The following is an 18,442-nucleotide window of genomic DNA, read 5'->3' as shown; positions in this document are numbered from 1 at the left end:
AGTAAACAAATATAATATAAGGCCTTCTGGGGTCTGGAGAGAAAGTTGCTCAGGGAGCTGTGGGAACTCAGAAAAGGGCCCGCCTGACTCAGCCTGAGGAGTCCCAGAAAGCCCTTCCAGAGGAGGGGACATGTGGTTCCGGTGTTGAAGGGTAAGCAGGAGTCAGCTGAAGAAGGAGGAGAAGGAAAGGTACTCCATGCCCAGAGACGTGCCTTGTTAGGTGGTGCGGGAGTGGGTGGCCGGGGCCCGTAGCAATCAGTCGGAAGCCAACAGAAGGTTCCTCAGTGGCCTTCTTGCAGGTTGGACTTTATCCAGAAGTGGGTGTGGGGACACTGAAAGACTTTAAGCGGGAAGCAATATTTTATTTAGATTTATATTTTAGAAAGATGACTTTAGAAAGTGACAGTATGGAAGATGGCAGAAGGCATCTTCAAGAAGCCGATGAGCAGTGTTAACAGCCCGTGAAGGCAGTGGCCATGGAGATGGAAGGGTGGGCGGGAAAAGTGGAGGTGAGCTTGGCGAAGAAGCTGGAAGGAGCGAGACAGTCCACACTGGCCCCCTGGTTTCTGCCAGGGCAGCCCTTCCAGGTAGCTGAGGAGGCATCCAGAAGGTGGGAAGGAAACAGGAGTTTGAAGCGGCTTAGGAGCCGAGGGCAGGGGCAGCGTCAGGATGGAGGGCGGCGTGGTCCGCAGTGAGCAGAGAGAAGAGAAGCTGAGGACAGAAGAGCCGTCTGTGGGTCTGGGAGACTGGTCCCTGGCCGGTGGCAGCCAGGCGGCAGTGCGTCAACTTTCCGAGGCAAGGACCTTCCACTCACCGCATTATCAGGAGTATAAAAGGGTTTAAAAGGAAGTAGATAGAGAAGGTTCCAGCTCGGGGATATGGAGTTGAAAAGATACACTTTCTTAAAAAGAGGAGAAACATTCGTGTATTTTAAAATCAAAAAGGTTTGACAGAGAGCCAGCGAAAGGTCTCCCTCCCACTCTCGTCTCCTCTGCCTAGCTCCCTACCTCCTCCGACCCGTCAGGGTTGTTACCTTCTCTGGTGGTTTTTCTGTGTCCTTGAGAATGTTTTCAGATGGAAGAGACAGAGGTTGCCAGTGCGGGAAAGAGGGGGCGAGTGACCGGACAGGCGGGACCTTGGTGCCCACAGGACAGGAGGGGCCCACCGCCCAGCGAGGGGCCCACCGCCCTGACTGCTCGGCCAGAGCAGGACCGGTGACATGGGGGTGGCCTCAGCGCGTCTGCAGCTTCTCTTGCAGCTTTTCGTGTGTCCTGTTACGGACATGTAATGGAGGGCGTTCCTGGCCCCTGTTCCCTTGGTAACGTGAGTGCCTGCTCCGTCTGCACAGTACCCGCAGCTGCTTTTTGCTGAATGCCTGGGTTTAGCTGAATCCTTTCACATAGGGTATCATGAGATGAGTACTCTCTATAGCCCCATTTTTCAGATCAGGAAACTGAGACTCAGGTTCAACAACTTGCCAGTTGTCGACACTCAGGACAGGTCAGAGCCGCATCTCAGACCCAGGTCTGGGAGCCGCAGAGCCAGTGTTCACGGCATCTCTGCCTCCCGCTTCCTCCCTCTCGTTCTTCTCGTTCTAAGGACCCCATCTCTGCCCCAGACGCTCTGCCAGTTTAACATGACAGCCTGGGAGCTGTGTCCTTCACAGACGTGCCCAAGCGTTTTCCGGGCCCCTGCGCAGACCAGGTGACTTTCCCTGGAACAGGAGCTGCGGGAGGCGGCCACCCAGAAACGCCGTCTCAGGAGGAAAGTGAACATTTGGGGTTGGAAGGTTCTGAGTGTGGTGCAGGCCAGTGCTCTTCGAATCGTTCTGTCCCGTGGCCCTTTCTTCCGCGCTCATGTTCTCCACTGTGTCCTCAAGAGCTGTGCATGGTTGGAAGGGAGAGATGCGGGCAGCCTAACTCCTTGACAGCGGAGAACGGGGGCTCCGGTCACTTGGGAGAGATGCGGGCAGCCTAACTCCTTGACAGCGGAGAACGGGGGCTCCGGTCACTTGCTTTAGCACTGTAAGAAAAATTAAGACCCCGGGAGCGTTTTTACTCTCCAGACTCTTCCATTCAAACCGAGACCATGAAATTAACACACAGAAAATAGAGTGATGAACCAGTAAGATGTGAGGCGCTGGCTGTACAGTTAAGAAGTTCAGCAACAGGAAGGACCCGTGAACACGGGAGGAGGGGTCGCAGTCGTGTTTGCAAGAGGAGGCAGGCGCTCCAGGAGGGAAGGGGCCGCCTGCTCAGGGCGCCGCTGGTCCTTTTCTAAAAGCTGTCTCGAAATTAGCTGCTGCTTGGCATTCTTAAAGTTTCTCCAGGGCTAGCACTTTGAGGAACAATGATTTGGACTTCTGAGAGAAAGTAAGTGTATATATATATATGTGTGTGTGTGTATATATATATATATATTGGGCTTACCAGTTTCAGATTGAAAAAGAGACCTTAGAGGTCATCAGATTGAATTCTCCATCCAATGCAGGAATTCCTCCGATAGCACTTTTGACAGATGTCATCCAGATTTTCCTTGATTGCTTCCAGTGACCAAGAGCCCAGTACTTCAAGAGACAACCTCTTCCGCTGTCTGATGGCTTTAGTTAATAGAGAACTCTACGGGTACCAAATGGGGAAGGGGGTGGGGGAGGGGTAAATCAGGAATCTGGGATTAGCAGGTATAAACTACAAGGTCCTACCGCATAGCACAGGGAACTAGCTTCAGTATCCTATAATAAACCATAAAGGGAAAGAACACGAAAAAGAATGTATGTGTAGAAAACATGTGACACTTCGGTACACACTAGAAACTAACACAACATTCTAAATCAACTGAAAGTCAATTTAAAAAAAGAAAAACTCTCCAGTATTGATTGAACCGTTATCTGTTGATTCATTGGAAAAACCCTGATGCTGGGAAAGAATGAAGGCAAAAGGAGAAGGGGATGGCAGAGGATGAGATGGTTCGATAGCATCACTGGCTTGATGGACATGAATTTGAGTAAATTCCGAGAGATAGTGAAGGACAAGGAAGCCTGGCGTGCTGCAGTTCATGGGGTCGCAGAGGTGGACACGACTTAGCAACTTAACAGCAGCATTCGTCTGTCTCTCTGACTTGCCGTCGGTAGTGGATTGTCATCTCTCAGATCTCTTATGTTCCATCTGTGGAACTCTTTTTAATACATAGACCAGAGTGATACAGAAAGGATACACTTGGCTACAGATCTGTCTTGACCTACTGGTGATTCTCTGATGGATCCAATAAACATTTATTTGGCAAATATTAAGCAGTGTGAAAAGCTCTTTCTGCCTTGGGCTTGAGAGTCCACAGGGGCCCCTGGGAGCTATTCACAGAGCAGTGACCCACCACGGGGAGCTGATGTCCTGTGTCTTGTCCTTGGTCCCATAGTCCCGGGCTGCACGCCAGCTGATGGAGAGGACCCAGTCCTCCAGCATGGAGACCCGGCTGGACGCCATGAAGGAGCTGGCCAAGCTCTCTGCCGACGTGACCTTCGCCACCGAGTTCATCAACATGGATGGCATCGTTGTGCTGACGCGGCTCGTGGAAAGCGGAACCAAGCTCTTATCCCAGTGAGTGTTTCCGAGGTCTCGATAGGGGAGTCTCAGATCTACGACACTGCGGGGCGTCCCAGTCTCTTCCATTGAGTCAGACGCGCTTGTTGGGCTCCGTCTGTGTGCGGAGCAGCATGCCAAGCGCTACGGTCCACACAGGGGTATAACTTCTGGCCCTGAGTCTCCTAGTCTAGCTGGGCTCTCACAAATTCAGAGTCGGGACAGAGCAGCCCTATGCTAAGTGAGAAGTAAACTCAGGGCTGAGGATGTTGGGAAGAGAGGTCAGCTCGCAGCTGCAATCGTTTCTGGAAAGTCGATGTGACGTGATGGAGGTTAATCAGCAGGCTGTCCGTTATCAACTAGAATAGATCTCTGTCTGTCTATTCTTAACCACATCCCACGTCCCTCCCTCTCCAGGCACCAGCCCCCATACACAGGCTCCTTATACAGAGACGTGTGTGGCCCTCCTCTGTAATAGCTCTCCCTCGCCCCTTCGCTGTCTGCCTGTCACCCGTTTTCACGGTGGGTGCGTACTTTGTGATACTCCAGTGCTAAGGGGAACGTGGCGGGAAACTACCCTGTTGATATCAGCAGTGGATAAACATGTTTAGTTTGTCTTCTAAGCCCATGGAACCTAAGCCAGCAGAGAGGGAGTCAGAAGTCTTCTTTCAGCTGATGGGTCAGCTGTTGAAGTTTCTTAGCCAAACTGAGCAGCTCATCTCAGGTATTTGTTTTAAGCTGTGGATTCTCCGGCTGCACGAAAATCCTGAAGCCTGTGGCTGCCGTCAGCACCGACCCAGGCGTTCCCAGTCTCCCAGGAGTGCAGGGTTTGACTGGCCGTGGTTCCCTCCTCTTTAAAATGGAGGTGCTACCCACCTGGCTGTCCTGTCCTGAGGAGGATCGTGGGTGAGATGGGTCAGAACGTGTTTTGTAAACGCAAACTTGGTCTGTAAATCAGAGCGCTAGCACGCCATAGTCCAAGGCGTAGCAGAGTCGGACACATGAAGGGACTGGGCCCGCACATGCAGGTGTGGGTGCATAACAGATACAGTGTATACAGAGCAGAGAAGGGGAGAAAACATTTCAAGCCTTCCTGTCCGTCAGCACTCTGGTCAGGTTTCTCATGCCTTATCCTGTCCTCACTGCAACCCCGTGAGGTTAACACTGTGAGAAGAATTCCATTTTACAGAGAGAGAAATAGAAGTCTGAAAATTTTAGAAGTCTAAAATTTGCCCAGCTAGGAAGTGGTCAGACAAGAGCTGAAACCATGGGCCAAAGTTCACGCTCTTTCTCCTGCATCCTGCTGCCTCCTGGCCTGAAGGCGGGCTGGGACGCAAGCTCCCTTGGGCACCCCACCCGGTGTTGTGGTTTGATGGGCATTTGCTGGACGGGAGGTGGCCGAGGGACTGTTTCCCTGAGATGAGGAAGCCTGGTCGCCCAGCCGCCTTCCCCTTGGTGATACTAGAGATCCGGGGAGGAATCCGTGTAGGCATCGGCGTCGGCCAGGCACCGGGCCGGTGGTGTCTGCAGATTTCTCGCGTGGTGCTTACGCTGAACCCGTGCCTGCTGCAGCTCCCTTCACTCCCGTGTTCCCCGGTTCTGAATCTTCGTATCGTTTTGTGTGTGTTTTGCACATGTCTCAGCTACAGTGAGATGCTGGCATTCACCCTGACTGCCTTCTTAGAGCTCATGGACCATGGCATTGTCTCCTGGGACATGGTTTCAATCACCTTTATTAAGCAGGTGAGGCTTCCAACCTTCCTCCCTCAGTCACCAGGTGTCCTCTAGGCTCGAGGGGAGATGCAGGCCACACAGCTGCTCCAGGGAGGGTCGGCCTTCTAGCCCCAAGGCCAGGTTTTTCATCCTCAGGGTCTGGCCTTCCTGTGGCTCCTGGAAGATGTACCGAGACTTTGTTATACTCACAGGGCCTGTGCTGAGAAGGTGGGACTGGGCTCCCAGAATCCATTGTGGCCAAAGTGGGATTGGATTGTCAGTGAGACCTGCGGTAGCGCCAGCCAGCCCGCCAGCCCCATCCCTAAGTCTCTTGACTGCTTCTTGAGCCCTCCCTCTTCTTGGGATTTTAAAAAAAAAAAATGTTCATTTCATTTGCCTTATATTCTCTTACATTTACTAGTGTGCCTTCTGTTTACAAATCTGCAGGCGAGCCTATTTGTCAGATGAACTCAGTGTGGAGAGGAGAGACTTCTAGTTTTGTCCTTCTTCTAGAAGAAGAGGCAGTGTCACCTCCAGAAACTGAACTGAAAACCAATAAATGATATCTCAGCTGATCTAGATTGTACCTGTCATTGGCTTGGGACATTGAGAACTTCCTGATGGCTGGAGACACTTAGGCAGGAGTGCAGTGACCGTGTGTCAAGGATATTCTCATGGGGACTGAGCAGAGAGATTAAATTACGAGACTTGGAGGTCCTTTCCGTGTCCCTGAGTCTCTGCGTGTGTACAGGGACAAAGTGTACGTCAGGGGAACAGCACATGGCGAGCACACGAGGTCCCAGGATCAGGAAGACCCTCTGCTCCTCACACTCAGCCCTTCCATGCCGAAACCCTTGTTTCTAAAAACAAGGGATTAAGTTCTTAGGTTTAAGGAAACACAGTTGAGTGGATGCTGTCATTTGAAATCGAGTTATGCATTATCCATGCCCGGGACTCCCTGGCACCCTGGCCAACACAGCAGACACCACTGTCACCTGGGGGCGACTGTCCAGAAGTGGGCAGCACACCTAAGCAGGGAGAGTCCTGGGCGGGGGCCGGGCATCTGAAACCTAAGCCTTCAGCCCTCTCAGGCTTCCTGACCGCCTCACCCTCTCTGGCTCTAGATCGCGGGGTACGTGAGCCAGCCCATGGTGGACGTGTCCATCCTGCAGAGGTCCCTGGCCATCCTGGAGAGCATGGTCTTGAACAGTCAGAGCCTGTACCAGAAGATCGCGGAGGAGATCACCGTGGGGCAGCTCATCTCGCACCTCCAGGTGTAAGTGTGGCCCTGCCGCGCCTCCTGCCCGGCCCGCCCCCCAGCCCTCTGCCCTCCTCCCGCCGCACCTGTATTCCCAGGTGCTGGGCCGCTTGTTACTCGTCACCTCTTCCCTGCTACTCACTGCCAGAACTCCTCCCATAATTCAGAGCTGGTCACGTCACGCTCCTGCCTGACACCCTCTGTAACTCTCTTCACCTCTTAGGATAGCATGAAACTGTCCCAGTCCCTCTCTGTATCACCATGGTGCCAGACAGAATTAGATGCTTTCTCTTCTATGAGCGCAGGAGTCCCTGTTTGTATCTATGACGATCATATTTACATGAAATACTGTATTTTTTATTATCTGTCTCCCATTTTAAACGTTGAGTTGGGAACAGGGACCAGTTTTGTATCCCTTGTTTTAAGTAGAAGCTCTGTTAGTATTTGTCGAATGAACTCTTGCTGAACTAGCAGCGTGCGGTTGAGGGTAGCCAGAAGTGTCTTGCAGAGCATGTGTTCCAATTCAGGCTCTACTGCAGACGAGGTCTCTGCCCTCGGCAAGCTAACTCTTCTGGCTTCAGTTTCCGCACCTCTGCGCTGGGGTTAATCCCTCCCACCTCTCAGGCTTGGGAGGATCAAAGGAGAGAAAAGGTCTAGTGTAGAGACCGCACAGGATAGGTATTCATTCAGGAGAGGTTTTTTTGTTGTTGGTCATTGTTTTTTTGGTTTTGTTTGTTTTTTAAGTTTATCCCATCCCAAGACATGTAACAGATAGTAAACAAAATCTAAAGACAGATGAACCCTTAGGAGGCTGTTCTCCCTTCCCCCTTCTTTTTTCTTCCCTTTCTGCCATTCCACATAATTTAAGGGGCCTGGACTTTCCAAAAGCAAGGATGCTGATACTGCTGACACCTTCCTACCTACTGCCCCCTTCCAGCATGTGGGTTGTTGACTGAATACCCTTCCGGTTCCCGGGGAAGCGAGAATTCCCAGACTCGGTTGTTTTTAGCAGCCTTTTCTTCACTCAGCTATGCTCTCAGCCCAAACCTTCCCACGAGCCCAAGTGAAAAAAAAAAAAAGCACAAGAAAATTTGCAACTCTGATTTCTTTCTCCTTGTCACTTCTCTAGGGGATTCTTCAGCCTCTGTTTTCATGCCCCAAAAGCCAAAAAGGTTGATTGAAGTGAGGGGACATGATCAACCCCAGATGGAGAGTTCTGATTTTCCTGACCTCAGAGTTACCTCTGTTTCTTTGTTTCTGAATTGGAATGACCCAATCACCTCCTTAGGGAGGAGAGAGGAGCTAGGCGTTTCTTAGGGGTCAGTCTGTGAATATTTTCAACCCATTGCTGTCCCTGGAAGTCATGTCCGCTGCTGCTGGGCTGAGGGACGCCTCATGCCCTCAATCAGACTTCCAAGACGCCCCCGCCTGACCTGGGAGCCCAGCAGCCCCTCTGGAAAGAGCCTCAGAATGCAGCTGTGACACAGCAGGTGGAGAGTTCTCATCAATTGCTGGGAGTATGAGATTCCAGAGAAAAGTGGTAGCTACTGTTTATTTAAAATAAAATATGTTCACAGTTGAAGACTTCAAAAAAACAGAGAAGCACAATAAGGGAACCGTTTGCCCATTATCCCACCGCCAGACATAACCACTGTTAACATTTTTTTTACCACCCCACCCTCGAGGCATGTGAGATCTTAGTTCCCTGACCAGGGATCAAACCCACGCCCCCTGCATTGGAAGTGCAGAGTCTTAACAACTTGACTGTCAGGGAAGTCCCTAACATTAAATTGACTGTCTCACTGGTCTTGTCTTTTCTATGCATACTTGTAAAAAAGTTGGAATCTTACTACACATACTTTGTGTGCCTTGATTTTTTTTTTAACAGAGTAATAGGTCTTGAACATTTCCCATGTCAAAGAACCTTCTAAAAGGGTAGTTCTTAATCTTTTTGCATCCCAGATGCCTTTGAAAATCCAGTAATGGTTATGGACTCTCACCTCCCTGGAAAAACTGTCACATAGTCAACCAGATAAATGGAATAATGGCTATACCGTTTCTAGGGTGTATGGATACCCTAAGCCCATCCCTAACCCCAAATGAAGAACCTTTGTGCTAAAACAGTGACTGCTTAGGATTTTCATATACATGAACAGAGCTGCTCCTGTGGACATTCACATTATTTCCTATTCTTCTTTTTAATAGTACTTTGATAAAACACTTTGCCAGTAACTTGCACACAGCTCTCTAATGGCTGTCTTTGGATAAATTCTTCCTGCTTGAATTGCTGGGTCAGGGGCTGTGCCCTGTTTTAAGGCTTTTGATCCTTGGCCTCCGATTATTTTATGACAGTCTGCGAGTGATTGTTGTAAACCATCTCTTGCTGTTCAGTCTGCTAATCTCCCTCTGCCTTCTTTCTCTGTTAACACAGCTCCAACCAGGAGATTCAGACCTACGCCATTGCACTGATTAACGCACTTTTTCTGAAGGCCCCTGAGGACAAGCGACAGGTCTGTGGCAGCCTTTTCAAGATTTTCATTTGGGCTTTTCCGAGAGAAGACTTCTCACCCAGCCAGTCAGGGACTCTTGGGAGAGTCCTTCGTCCTGTCCCTCTGTAGCCAGAGCCCATCAGAGTGGCTTTGCTAATAAGGAAGACCCCGGGAAGACCAAGGGGGGAGACCAGCTGGGTCCTAGGTCAGGGCAGGGGCCTGCAGACTTTTTCCTCTCAAGGCCGAATAAATATTTTTTTCTTTGGTGGGCCTTATGGTCTACATGGCAACTCTTCAGCTTTCCCGCTATAGCCAAGGAAGCCTCAGACAGTAGACAGCAGGGGGGTGTGGTGACTGTTCATAAGACCTTGACATCTCATTTGGCCTTAGTGTGGCTACCCCTGGGTTAGAGGATCAAGAAGCAGGGAGAAGAGACTCTCCTGGCAGCCCTGCCAGGTCCTATCCTTGCTGAAGGAAGCAACAGTGGAGAGACTTAGCTCAAAGTTTCATGTCTGAAGATCCTCTCATCCAGATTCTAAATTTTTCCCTATTAGTTAGCTATGTGACATGATGCAAATTGCTCTACTTCTCTGAGCCCCGGTTTCCTCACCTATAACGTGGGAGCAGCATCTGCCCGATTCATTCATAAGGATGTCATGAGAAAAAGGCTGTTTTCCCAGGGAGGAAACGAGGGACGAGCGGGCCAGTGGGGCAAACGCTGACCTCAGAGGCCAGAGCCCCAAGGCCGAGTGTTTTTCTCACCACTTCTGGGCAAGTGCTCTGACCCCTCCGGGTCTCCACTTCTCTTTCTGTAAAATGCACGGGCCAGGTTAAAGGATCTGTAAGGGCCCTTCCAACACTGCCGTTCTTGATTTCTCTGGTCAAAGCCCAAGAGAGGTACATAAGAAAGGCTTTGTAATTTTCGGTCAACCCCCTGGGCTCAGTAAGTTGGAATTCCCGTGGGATCATGTACTGAGGTCTTGGAAGGTTCTGGTGGGAGGACCTGGAGCATCTGTGGTTCTGTCTGTCCTTGTCTTTCTTGGATGGCTTGCTCTGTTCATCTCTTCCTCCCTAGTCCTGTTGTGAATGTAAGCCGAAAGCTCATTCTTCCATCTGCTTCTCTCTGTGCTTTTTGCTTTCTGCCGGCAGGACAAGCACCTTAATCCGCTAGACCTGCCTGTCACTGTAAGTAGCACTGCCGTGTGGAAAGGGCCCCGCTGTCTTCCAGGTGGGGAGGTCAAAGCCAGGCAAAAATCTCCTGATCTGATCAGGCGGTTCACGGAGCTCCAAGACACAGGACAAGGTTGTGTGCTATAAATCTCATTTGACAGGGCAGGGAGGGAAGCACTGCGGATCACAGTCACCTCAAGGATTAAGGAAGGGGCTGCCTGCCCCAGGGAACATGGCCCAGTCTGTTCTTTGTAACCTGCCTTCATGTGGGTCTGTCGTTCAGCTGGAGAAGATCAGATTCAGGAATAGCCTGTGACTTTCATCTGGATAATCCCAGATGCATCGCCTTCCTGCTTGCGGTAGCAGTAGTAAAGGGAAATGTGTGCCCTTCTGGATGCTTACTAGACCATAGCAATTGGAGAAGCTTTAGACGGTTCACAGAGGGAGTTTGAATGCTCATTTCTTGGTTAGAGGGAGCTCGGAGAGGTCAGCTCTACAAGGATATGAAAGACAGTGAGTGCTTTCTCCCGCTCTCCCCTGCCAGCACCGCAGAGAAATCTTTGGTCGAAGGCCTTTATACTCCAGTAGCAGATCACTGGCAATTACCCACTGTCGACAGCAAGGTTTAAGCTCCATAACCAGCCTCCCATAGCTACTGAAGAAGTTTCTAGTCCACCTTCTTCCTCTGCCAGCCAGTGTGTGCTCGGGGGACACAAAGTAAAACTTAATGTTCCTGGCAGCGTCAGCCGTTGGGAATGTGGCCAGAAATCTAGAAGCAAGAGAGGCCTTCCAGCTCTGAGAAAGATGATTATCTGTGGAATTAAATGGAGGCAGTTTAGAAAGTGAAGTCATACGAATTAACATTATAAGAAGTGATGGCTGACACTGGAAGGAAGAGACGAAGAATTATGAAAAGCTGTCCAGAAAATTAAAAGCATAGTAATCTAGGCGCATTTTGTTTAGGGGAAAATAGCTTCACATTTCAGAAGCTATGTCAGAACTTTTCAGAACAGCGTCACAACATAGGATAGTAACTGATGTGGGTTTTACTGATGGGACCAAATCCTTGGCAGTGATTAAATTATAATCATTACAGTCTCTTCAAAAATAAAGAAGTGTATATATTTTGAGAAGATTAGCACAAGAATGGTCAAAATAATGGTTCTGAGAGGACCCTTAAGGCTTCATTCCCTGGGAGATTCACTTAACTTAGGACACTATTTCCTGAGTGTGCTAAATAGTTACTGTCAAAATCTGAACCCAATATAATAAAAAAGGCGACCCTGTCGTGAAAAAGTACCCCAAACCACACAACAGATTCTTCTCTAAAACCGGTCAGAAGTGAGTCATAAGCATCCCGCCCGAGCTCCTGCTGGCATGGTGCTGGGGGCTGGGGAGATGCTGGGGCCAAGCCCTATCCCTGGTTTGGAGTCAGCGTTTCATCAGAGCCCCTTGCAGCCTTGGCAGTGGTTCCAGCCGGGGACAGTGCATGTGGCCTGGGAACCATCACGCTGCTCTGTGCCCTGTGCTCATTGTCTGTTGCCCAGCGTCCTTGTAATGTTTCGTCCTAAAGTAGTCTTTGTCCCTCTCTGAAGATGACTCAGTTGATTGTGCCATTGAGAAAGGAAGCCCTGTTTGCCTTCACTTGTACTCTGGAAAGAAAATGTGCGGGAATTTTTCAGAGTACATAGTTGAAGGTCTGTGAATTTTTACCCCACGTGCCCACCTTTCATTTGAAAAGAAGAAAAAAATCAAGGGGAAAAGCCCGAGAGCTGTGACATCCCTTCCTTTGGATCGTTGTCACAGCTCCGTGCCTGCCACCCGGCTCACATTTGCCTCTTCTTCTCAACAGGACATGGCCAATGCATTTGCACAGAAGCACCTTCGGTCCATAATCCTCAATGTAAGTTCCTAGACAAGCTGTATTTTGTTATTGTTTTGTTACGGTTCAGTGCAGCTGTTACTGTTTTTTGTTTTTCTTTAATAATTTTATTTATTTATTTTTGGCTGTGATGGGTCTTTGCGGCACTGGCTTGTGGCGAGCGGGGCCTTCTCTCTAGTTGGGGTGCACAGATGCGTCCTGCAGTGGCTTCTCTGGTCTTGGCGCACAGCTCTAGGGTGTACGGGCTTCAGTAGCTGCAGCAGGTGGGCTCAGTAGTTGTGGTTCCCGGGCTCTAGAGCACAGCACGTGGGATCCTCCCAGATCCGGGAGCGAACCTGTGTCTCCTGCATTGGCAGGTGGATTCTTTACCACTGAGCCACCAGGGAAGCCCCTACGATTCTTATAGTTGTACTACTATTAGTGAAATTGCTATGAAGCAAGGTGGGCACTCAGGAAACTTACTGGTAGGTACTTAACCCTTCCTCAGTTGGAAAGCTGTGTTTTGTGATCCTTTTAAGCAGGGTTGTCTCGAGGAGGCTGCCCACCAGGAACTGCAGAGCCTCCAGAGAGGTCCTTAGCTAGCTAATACTGTTTGTTGCCCCACAATTCCAAAAAAAATTTATCCAGAAGGACTGTGTTAAAATAGACACAGAAAGAGCAATTCATTTGACTGACACCAGCCGTAACTCCCAAGTTGTGTGGGGCCCTGGGAGGGATGCCCGGCCTGTGGGTTCCAGGGGAGGACCCAGCAGTCCCGCCATGAAGGAGGGCTGTGGGAGGCTGTAGGTGAGGCTGAGGGTAAGCGGGCAGTCAGAAAAGGAATTCCTGCGTGGGGAAGGGGGACACCCAGGAGGAGTGAGTGGTCCTGTAAAGGGTGGAGCAAGGATGTGTGATCGGCTGGTGTGCTATGCTTAGTCACTCAGTCGTGTCCGACTCTTTGCGACCCCATAGACTGTAGCTTTCCAGGCTTCTCTGTCCATGGGATTCTCCAGGCAAGAATACTGGGATGGGTTGCCATGCCCTCCTCCAGGGAATCTTCCTGACCCAGGGATCAAACTCAGGTCTTCCGCATTGCAGGTGGATTATTTATCATCTGAGCCACCAGGGAAGCCTGTGACCAGCTGGAGAGGTAGCAAAGAGAACCTTGTTTGTTTTCTTTTTTTTTTTTTCGAAAAGCAGTTGAGCTTTAATCAGGATCGTGAAATAACCAGGCTGCCCTTTTAGAAAGATCACACTGCACGGTCTGTGTTTCCTGCAGAGCGGTGGTGGGGAGAGAGCTGAGGCGGGAGGTGAGGGCAGAGGAAGAGCACCAAGGAGCTCAGTTAAAAGACGGCCATCGTATCTGTTGTCAAAAACAAGGTGGAACTGGGAGACTGCAGTGAAAGAAACAAAACGAGACGTCAGAGTCAAAGGAGCTCAGTTAAAAGACGGCCATCGTATCGGTTGTCAAAAACAAGGTGGAACTGGGAGACTGCAGTGAAAGAAACAAAACGAGAAGTCAGAGTCGAGTGTGAAAGCCTTCAGAAATCTGAACATGAACTTTGGAGTCGGCACCCCCGTCCCCCCACTGTTAACCGGTCTTTGATCTTGAGCAATCTACTTACCGTCTGTGGGCTTCGATTTGCTCACCCGGATGTGAGGACCGAATGAGCTACTGCACACACACAGGGCTTAGCGGGGGGCCTGGCGCTCGTTGAGTGCTCTGCTCACGGGCAGTTCCTTCACCTGAACAAGACGTACAGGGGCCACAATTCGAGACATCCCCGTGGGCGCCTGAGAAGTGGATCAGCTGCTCTGAACGGGCAGAGCCGGACGTCACCCCGCAGAACCAGCCCCGCCTTGGGGCTGTCTCCCCGCTCAGAGCCCCATGACAGGGCGGCGGGACGGACAGGAGCAGACGCTGCTGCCCCCGCCTGCCGCACCAGGGCCCGTCCACGTGCGCGGGCAGCCGTGTCGGGCACCGTCCTTCCCAGAGACCTTGAATGAATTCTGGGGCTCGTCCTTTGCCTGAACGGGTTTAGAAGTTCAGCTCATTCCTGGACAAACGTGGAGAACAAGCAAGGCTTCTGCCCGTGTCGGGACTCAGGACCCAAACTGTCCACTCGGAAGAGGGTAATGCACGCTCACTTCAGTCTGCATGTAGTGGAGCTGAATCAGAGAGCAGAGGCCTCGAGGTGCTTGGCCGTCGAATGAGACTCCATCAGACTGGAGCTGTACCTCCTTTAGCCACTGGGGGCTGGAGTAACCACCCTCCCCCGGCTCCAACCTCTCTCAGTCTGAGGAAGGGAGATTATGTTGAATGAAAACCAGGCTCTCTTCAGAGTGGCTTCATGAATTATGGAGCGAGGCAAGGAGGGAGGCACAGGGACAGACAGGTAGGGAGAAACCAGAGTGGCAGCGGGACCCGGAGAAAGGAAGAGACTCTGGGCGAAGCGGAGAGGGCCGAAGCAGCCAAGGTGGAGGAGAGAGACTGGGTCGGGGCGGACCGTGAAAAGGAAGCTCGAGAGACAGACGGACACCCAGACCCACGGCGGAGGCAGCTGAAGAGGGCTGGGGTGGGAGATGAGGGCGGAGCGTGCTCACCGCGGGCCAAGCAGGGGCAGCGCAGAGCAGTGGCTCACGCCCCGGATGGCTGTGGGCACTTGGGATGTGCCCGGTGCGCCTGGAGAACTGAGCTTGTCATCCTTGACAGTTTCAGTTTAAATTTCAGCACCACCTGTGACTTGTGGATCCTGTGTTGGGGCTTGCAGTCCAGGGAAGGGAAGAGTTCTGGAGTCGCAGGTGGGGAGAGGACGCCGAGGGCAGTGCCGGCCAGCGGGAACACGACGTGAGCCACGGTTTCATCGTCAGTGTTCCAGCAGCGGCATCAAACAAACGAAGGAGGAAAATTAGTTTTTTTGATAGCGCAGTACATTTACCTGGTATGTCAGAAACCCTGTGATATCACCATGTAATCGATAGGAAGGTGATTAAGGAGATACTTTACATTTTTTTCCATGCCAAGACTCTGTTTACATTCACAGCACATCTCGGTTTAGACCAGCCACATTTCCAGTGTGCAGCAGACGCGGGTGGCCAGTGGCTACCAGATCAGGCTGCACAGATCTGAAGAGAGTGTGCAAGCTCTGGAGAAGGACTGATCTAGAGTGAGAGAGCTCTAGATACAGCAGAACTTTCTGCGAATGGACATGTTCCACACCAGCTCTCTTGCTGGACGGTAGTCACCAGCCACAGGTGCCTGCTGAGCTGAAAGTGAGGCTAGTGCCTCAGCTTAAAATGAGGCCTCGTAACTTGAATTAATTTTAACTGATTGAGAGGCACGTGGACACATAGGCTAGGGGCTTGCATACTGGACAGCACAGCTCTCGAGATGAGCTAGATGGAGGAAGAGAACGAGAAAGGCACAGGTGGTGGCACGTATGGGGACCAGGCAAGAGTTCCATTTGATGAGAAAAGAGCAAGAGCGACGGGGCCTCGGGATGGCGGGTGAGATGGAGGGAGTGAGGGGTGCAGGGAGCAGGCAGGAAAGGGCAGGAGGCCACCACGGGTGGGAGACGGGGCGGACCAGCGTGGTCAGCTGGGAGGACAGCGGGGCGATGTAGGGCAGGGCAGAGATGCAGCATGGGCGGCGAAGGAGGCCTGAGGAGCTGGGGCGAGCAGGCATCGGGAGGAGCGGTGAGCTCGGGGCAGGGGGGGATAGTCATCAGAGAAGAGGGACTGGGGTGGGGCCACAGGGAGGGGGCGTAGAGTGAGCAGGGGGAAGGGGAGAGAGAAGGGGTGAGCGGGGGGCCTACAGGGAGCATTAGATGCCCCCCCGCCTTGGTGTACGTGTCTAGAGATGACTGAAAGAAAATGATCTTTTTGAAACCTGTCTCCTCCATGAGGCCATCCTGAACGTTTTTCCTGAGACAAAAGCGTGCCGTCCAGTTCTGCCAGTGACTCTTGACACACACACTTTGTTGTGGGGATCGACTGGAATGAGGCCCCGCCACCTACCTCCCACGTCATAACCTTACCCTTCGTCCCACTTCGCTGCCCAGGACCGGGCAGAAAAAAAGATGGTGCCCTTGGGGCTTGCAGTGCGTCAGCCCTGCCTGAGTCAGGTCCGTTCACGCTCCCTCCACTTCTGGAGCATGCCGGCGCTGTGTGGGGAGAGAACCCTGTCCCCTGCCCAGTGCTTTGTCTTTTGCGCATCTATGTCACAACCCTCCAGCAGAAACCACTTCAACCCTCTGCCCTTGCTCTTTCCAGCACGTGATCCGAGGGAACCGCCCCATCAAAACCGAGATGGCCCATCAGCTGTATGTCCTGCAAGTCCTGACCTTTAACCTTCTGGAAGAGAGGATGATGACCAAGATGGACCCCAACGACCAGGTGGGCTCTCAGTGGGACCGGGCTCCCCCGGCTGGCGTCGTGTGCCGTGTGATGTGGCGCGCTGTGCCCTGTGTTTGGAGCGCCTGCTGGGTGCCGGGAGCCGAGCTTCCTTGTGTCTGCAGAAACGGTTTTGTCAGCTCTGTGCCTCGCCGTGATCCCTTCCATCTGTGTCCTGTGTGATGCCTCCTCGGGTTGATCGGGGCCAGGGTTCTGCCTGGAAAAGCTCAACCCACTCCATTCTTTTCCTTGCTTCCTTTGATCAGCTGACTCATCTGCTGACAGTCTGTTTCACCTCCCAGGCTCAAAGAGACATTATATTTGAACTGAGGAGGATTGCATTTGATGCAGAGTCTGACCCCAGCAACGCCCCCGGGAGTGGGACTGAGAAACGCAAAGCCATGTACACCAAGGACTACAAAATGCTGGGGTTCACTGTGAGTTTGCCAGACACTAACACTGTAGACCTTCTCCCCCGACGGAGTGAGCGGGCCCCCCCAGACAGAACCCTGACAGCCCTCCCTCGTAACACGTATGGTCATGGGAGCCCTGGAACTGGAGACACTGAGCGGCTGGAGGGCCCTCGACGCTTGGTCCACAAGTTTCTGTGCAGCATTTGGCCCCTTGAAACAAACCCATCTGTAGGGGGCCCAGGAAGTGGGCCAGATGAGTGGCGGGGGGACCACTCATCAAAGCAGCTGGTTCCACGAGAAGCTGGAGTGTGTATTGTAATAGGAGACAGCTTGAGGATAGAGTTAATTAAACACTTACTGGGCATCTACTCAGCAACCAGCAGTATTCTAGGCCTTGGGGATGCCAGACAAGTCAGCCACAGTCCAGTGGCCAGGAGCCCAAGCCATCATAGAGATGGCACATGACCAGAGCTTCGGCGGGCAGGTGTGGTGTGCCGGCAGGCAGCACGAGGTGGAGGGGCGATCGGACTTCCCCTCAAGTGAGCCCCCGCACTTGAGACTGTCGGGTCTCAAGTCAGGTGTCTTTCTTTGCCCAGAACCACATCAACCCCGCGATGGACTTCACCCAGACTCCGCCTGGGATGCTGGCCTTGGACAACATGCTGTACTTGGCGAAAGTCCACCAGGACACCTATATCCGGGTAAAGGCTGGGGTCGGCTGCCCCCGCGGATGCCCCTTCGCCTGCCTGCCCTCTCCCTCCCTCACGCCCTCTCCTCGCCCGCAGATCGTCCTGGAGAACAGTAGCCGAGAAGACAAGCACGAGTGCCCCTTTGGCCGCAGTGCGATCGAGCTCACCAAGATGCTGTGCGAGATCCTGCAGGTCGGGGAACTGCGTAAGTACGCGGCTCCCCTGCACGCCCGTTCCCTGTGCTCGGGGCCGGTGAGACCTAAGAGTGCAACGTTAGGTGTCTCTGCGACTGGACAGCCTTCTTGGGCTTTTTTTTTTTAGTCACTGAGTGGGCTGTAATCCGTCTACCCTTGTTTATGGGAGTCTTGTGGCTTGTTTGAGCTGGTGATTTGAGCATGTTCAGAGCTCCGCCACTGCCCACTTCCCTCCCGGTCCTCAGTCTGCTTCTGTTCCTCCGGACTGCAGAGGAGCCCAGGTTTCCAGATGTGGCCTCCCAGCGTCATCGTTTGCCCGCTTCTCCTTCCACAGCAAACGAGGGACGCAACGACTACCACCCGATGTTCTTCACCCACGACCGTGCGTTCGAGGAGCTCTTTGGCATTTGCATCCAGCTGCTGAACAAGACCTGGAAGGAGATGAGGGCGACAGCCGAGGACTTCAACAAGGTCAGGGTCGCAGAGCTCTGAGGCCCGGGCAAGGCCACCCCAGGGCAGCCTGGGGCAGCTGGCCCGAGCTTGGCGACCCCTGAGCGGGAACACAGCGTGGTTGGCAGCGCTGAGTCACAGGACAGAGGCGTTGAGCGTGTCAGCCCTCCCAGAACCTTGAGCAGGTGTCTCCCCGCTGGACCCCTGTTTTGCCCGGTGGACCAGTACCAGCCCCTCC

General features: G+C 52.4%; 1 protein-coding gene across 1 annotated transcript in view; it reads left to right on the top strand.

Moving 5' to 3' along the window:
* The window catches only part of ELMO2 (engulfment and cell motility 2), a 28,493-nt gene that overhangs the window by 2,755 nt on the left and 7,296 nt on the right, over positions 1–18,442 (top strand). Inside the window, exons 5-14 of the mRNA XM_010835050.1 lie at positions 3,412–3,593; positions 5,219–5,318; positions 6,413–6,564; positions 8,978–9,056; positions 12,058–12,108; positions 16,339–16,461; positions 16,761–16,895; positions 17,468–17,572; positions 17,657–17,765; positions 18,089–18,225. Of these exons, the coding sequence (XP_010833352.1) occupies positions 3,412–3,593; positions 5,219–5,318; positions 6,413–6,564; positions 8,978–9,056; positions 12,058–12,108; positions 16,339–16,461; positions 16,761–16,895; positions 17,468–17,572; positions 17,657–17,765; positions 18,089–18,225 (1,173 nt within the window). The remainder of the gene's footprint in view (positions 1–3,411; positions 3,594–5,218; positions 5,319–6,412; positions 6,565–8,977; positions 9,057–12,057; positions 12,109–16,338; positions 16,462–16,760; positions 16,896–17,467; positions 17,573–17,656; positions 17,766–18,088; positions 18,226–18,442) is intronic.

This window comes from Bison bison, unplaced genomic scaffold (assembly GCF_000754665.1).
Source record: "Bison bison bison isolate TAMUID 2011002044 unplaced genomic scaffold, Bison_UMD1.0 scf7180017864038, whole genome shotgun sequence".
NCBI classification, from domain to species: domain Eukaryota; kingdom Metazoa; phylum Chordata; class Mammalia; order Artiodactyla; family Bovidae; genus Bison; species Bison bison.
The sequence above is the reverse complement of the archived record's forward strand: the minus strand, read 5'-3'. Positions and strand labels throughout refer to the sequence as shown.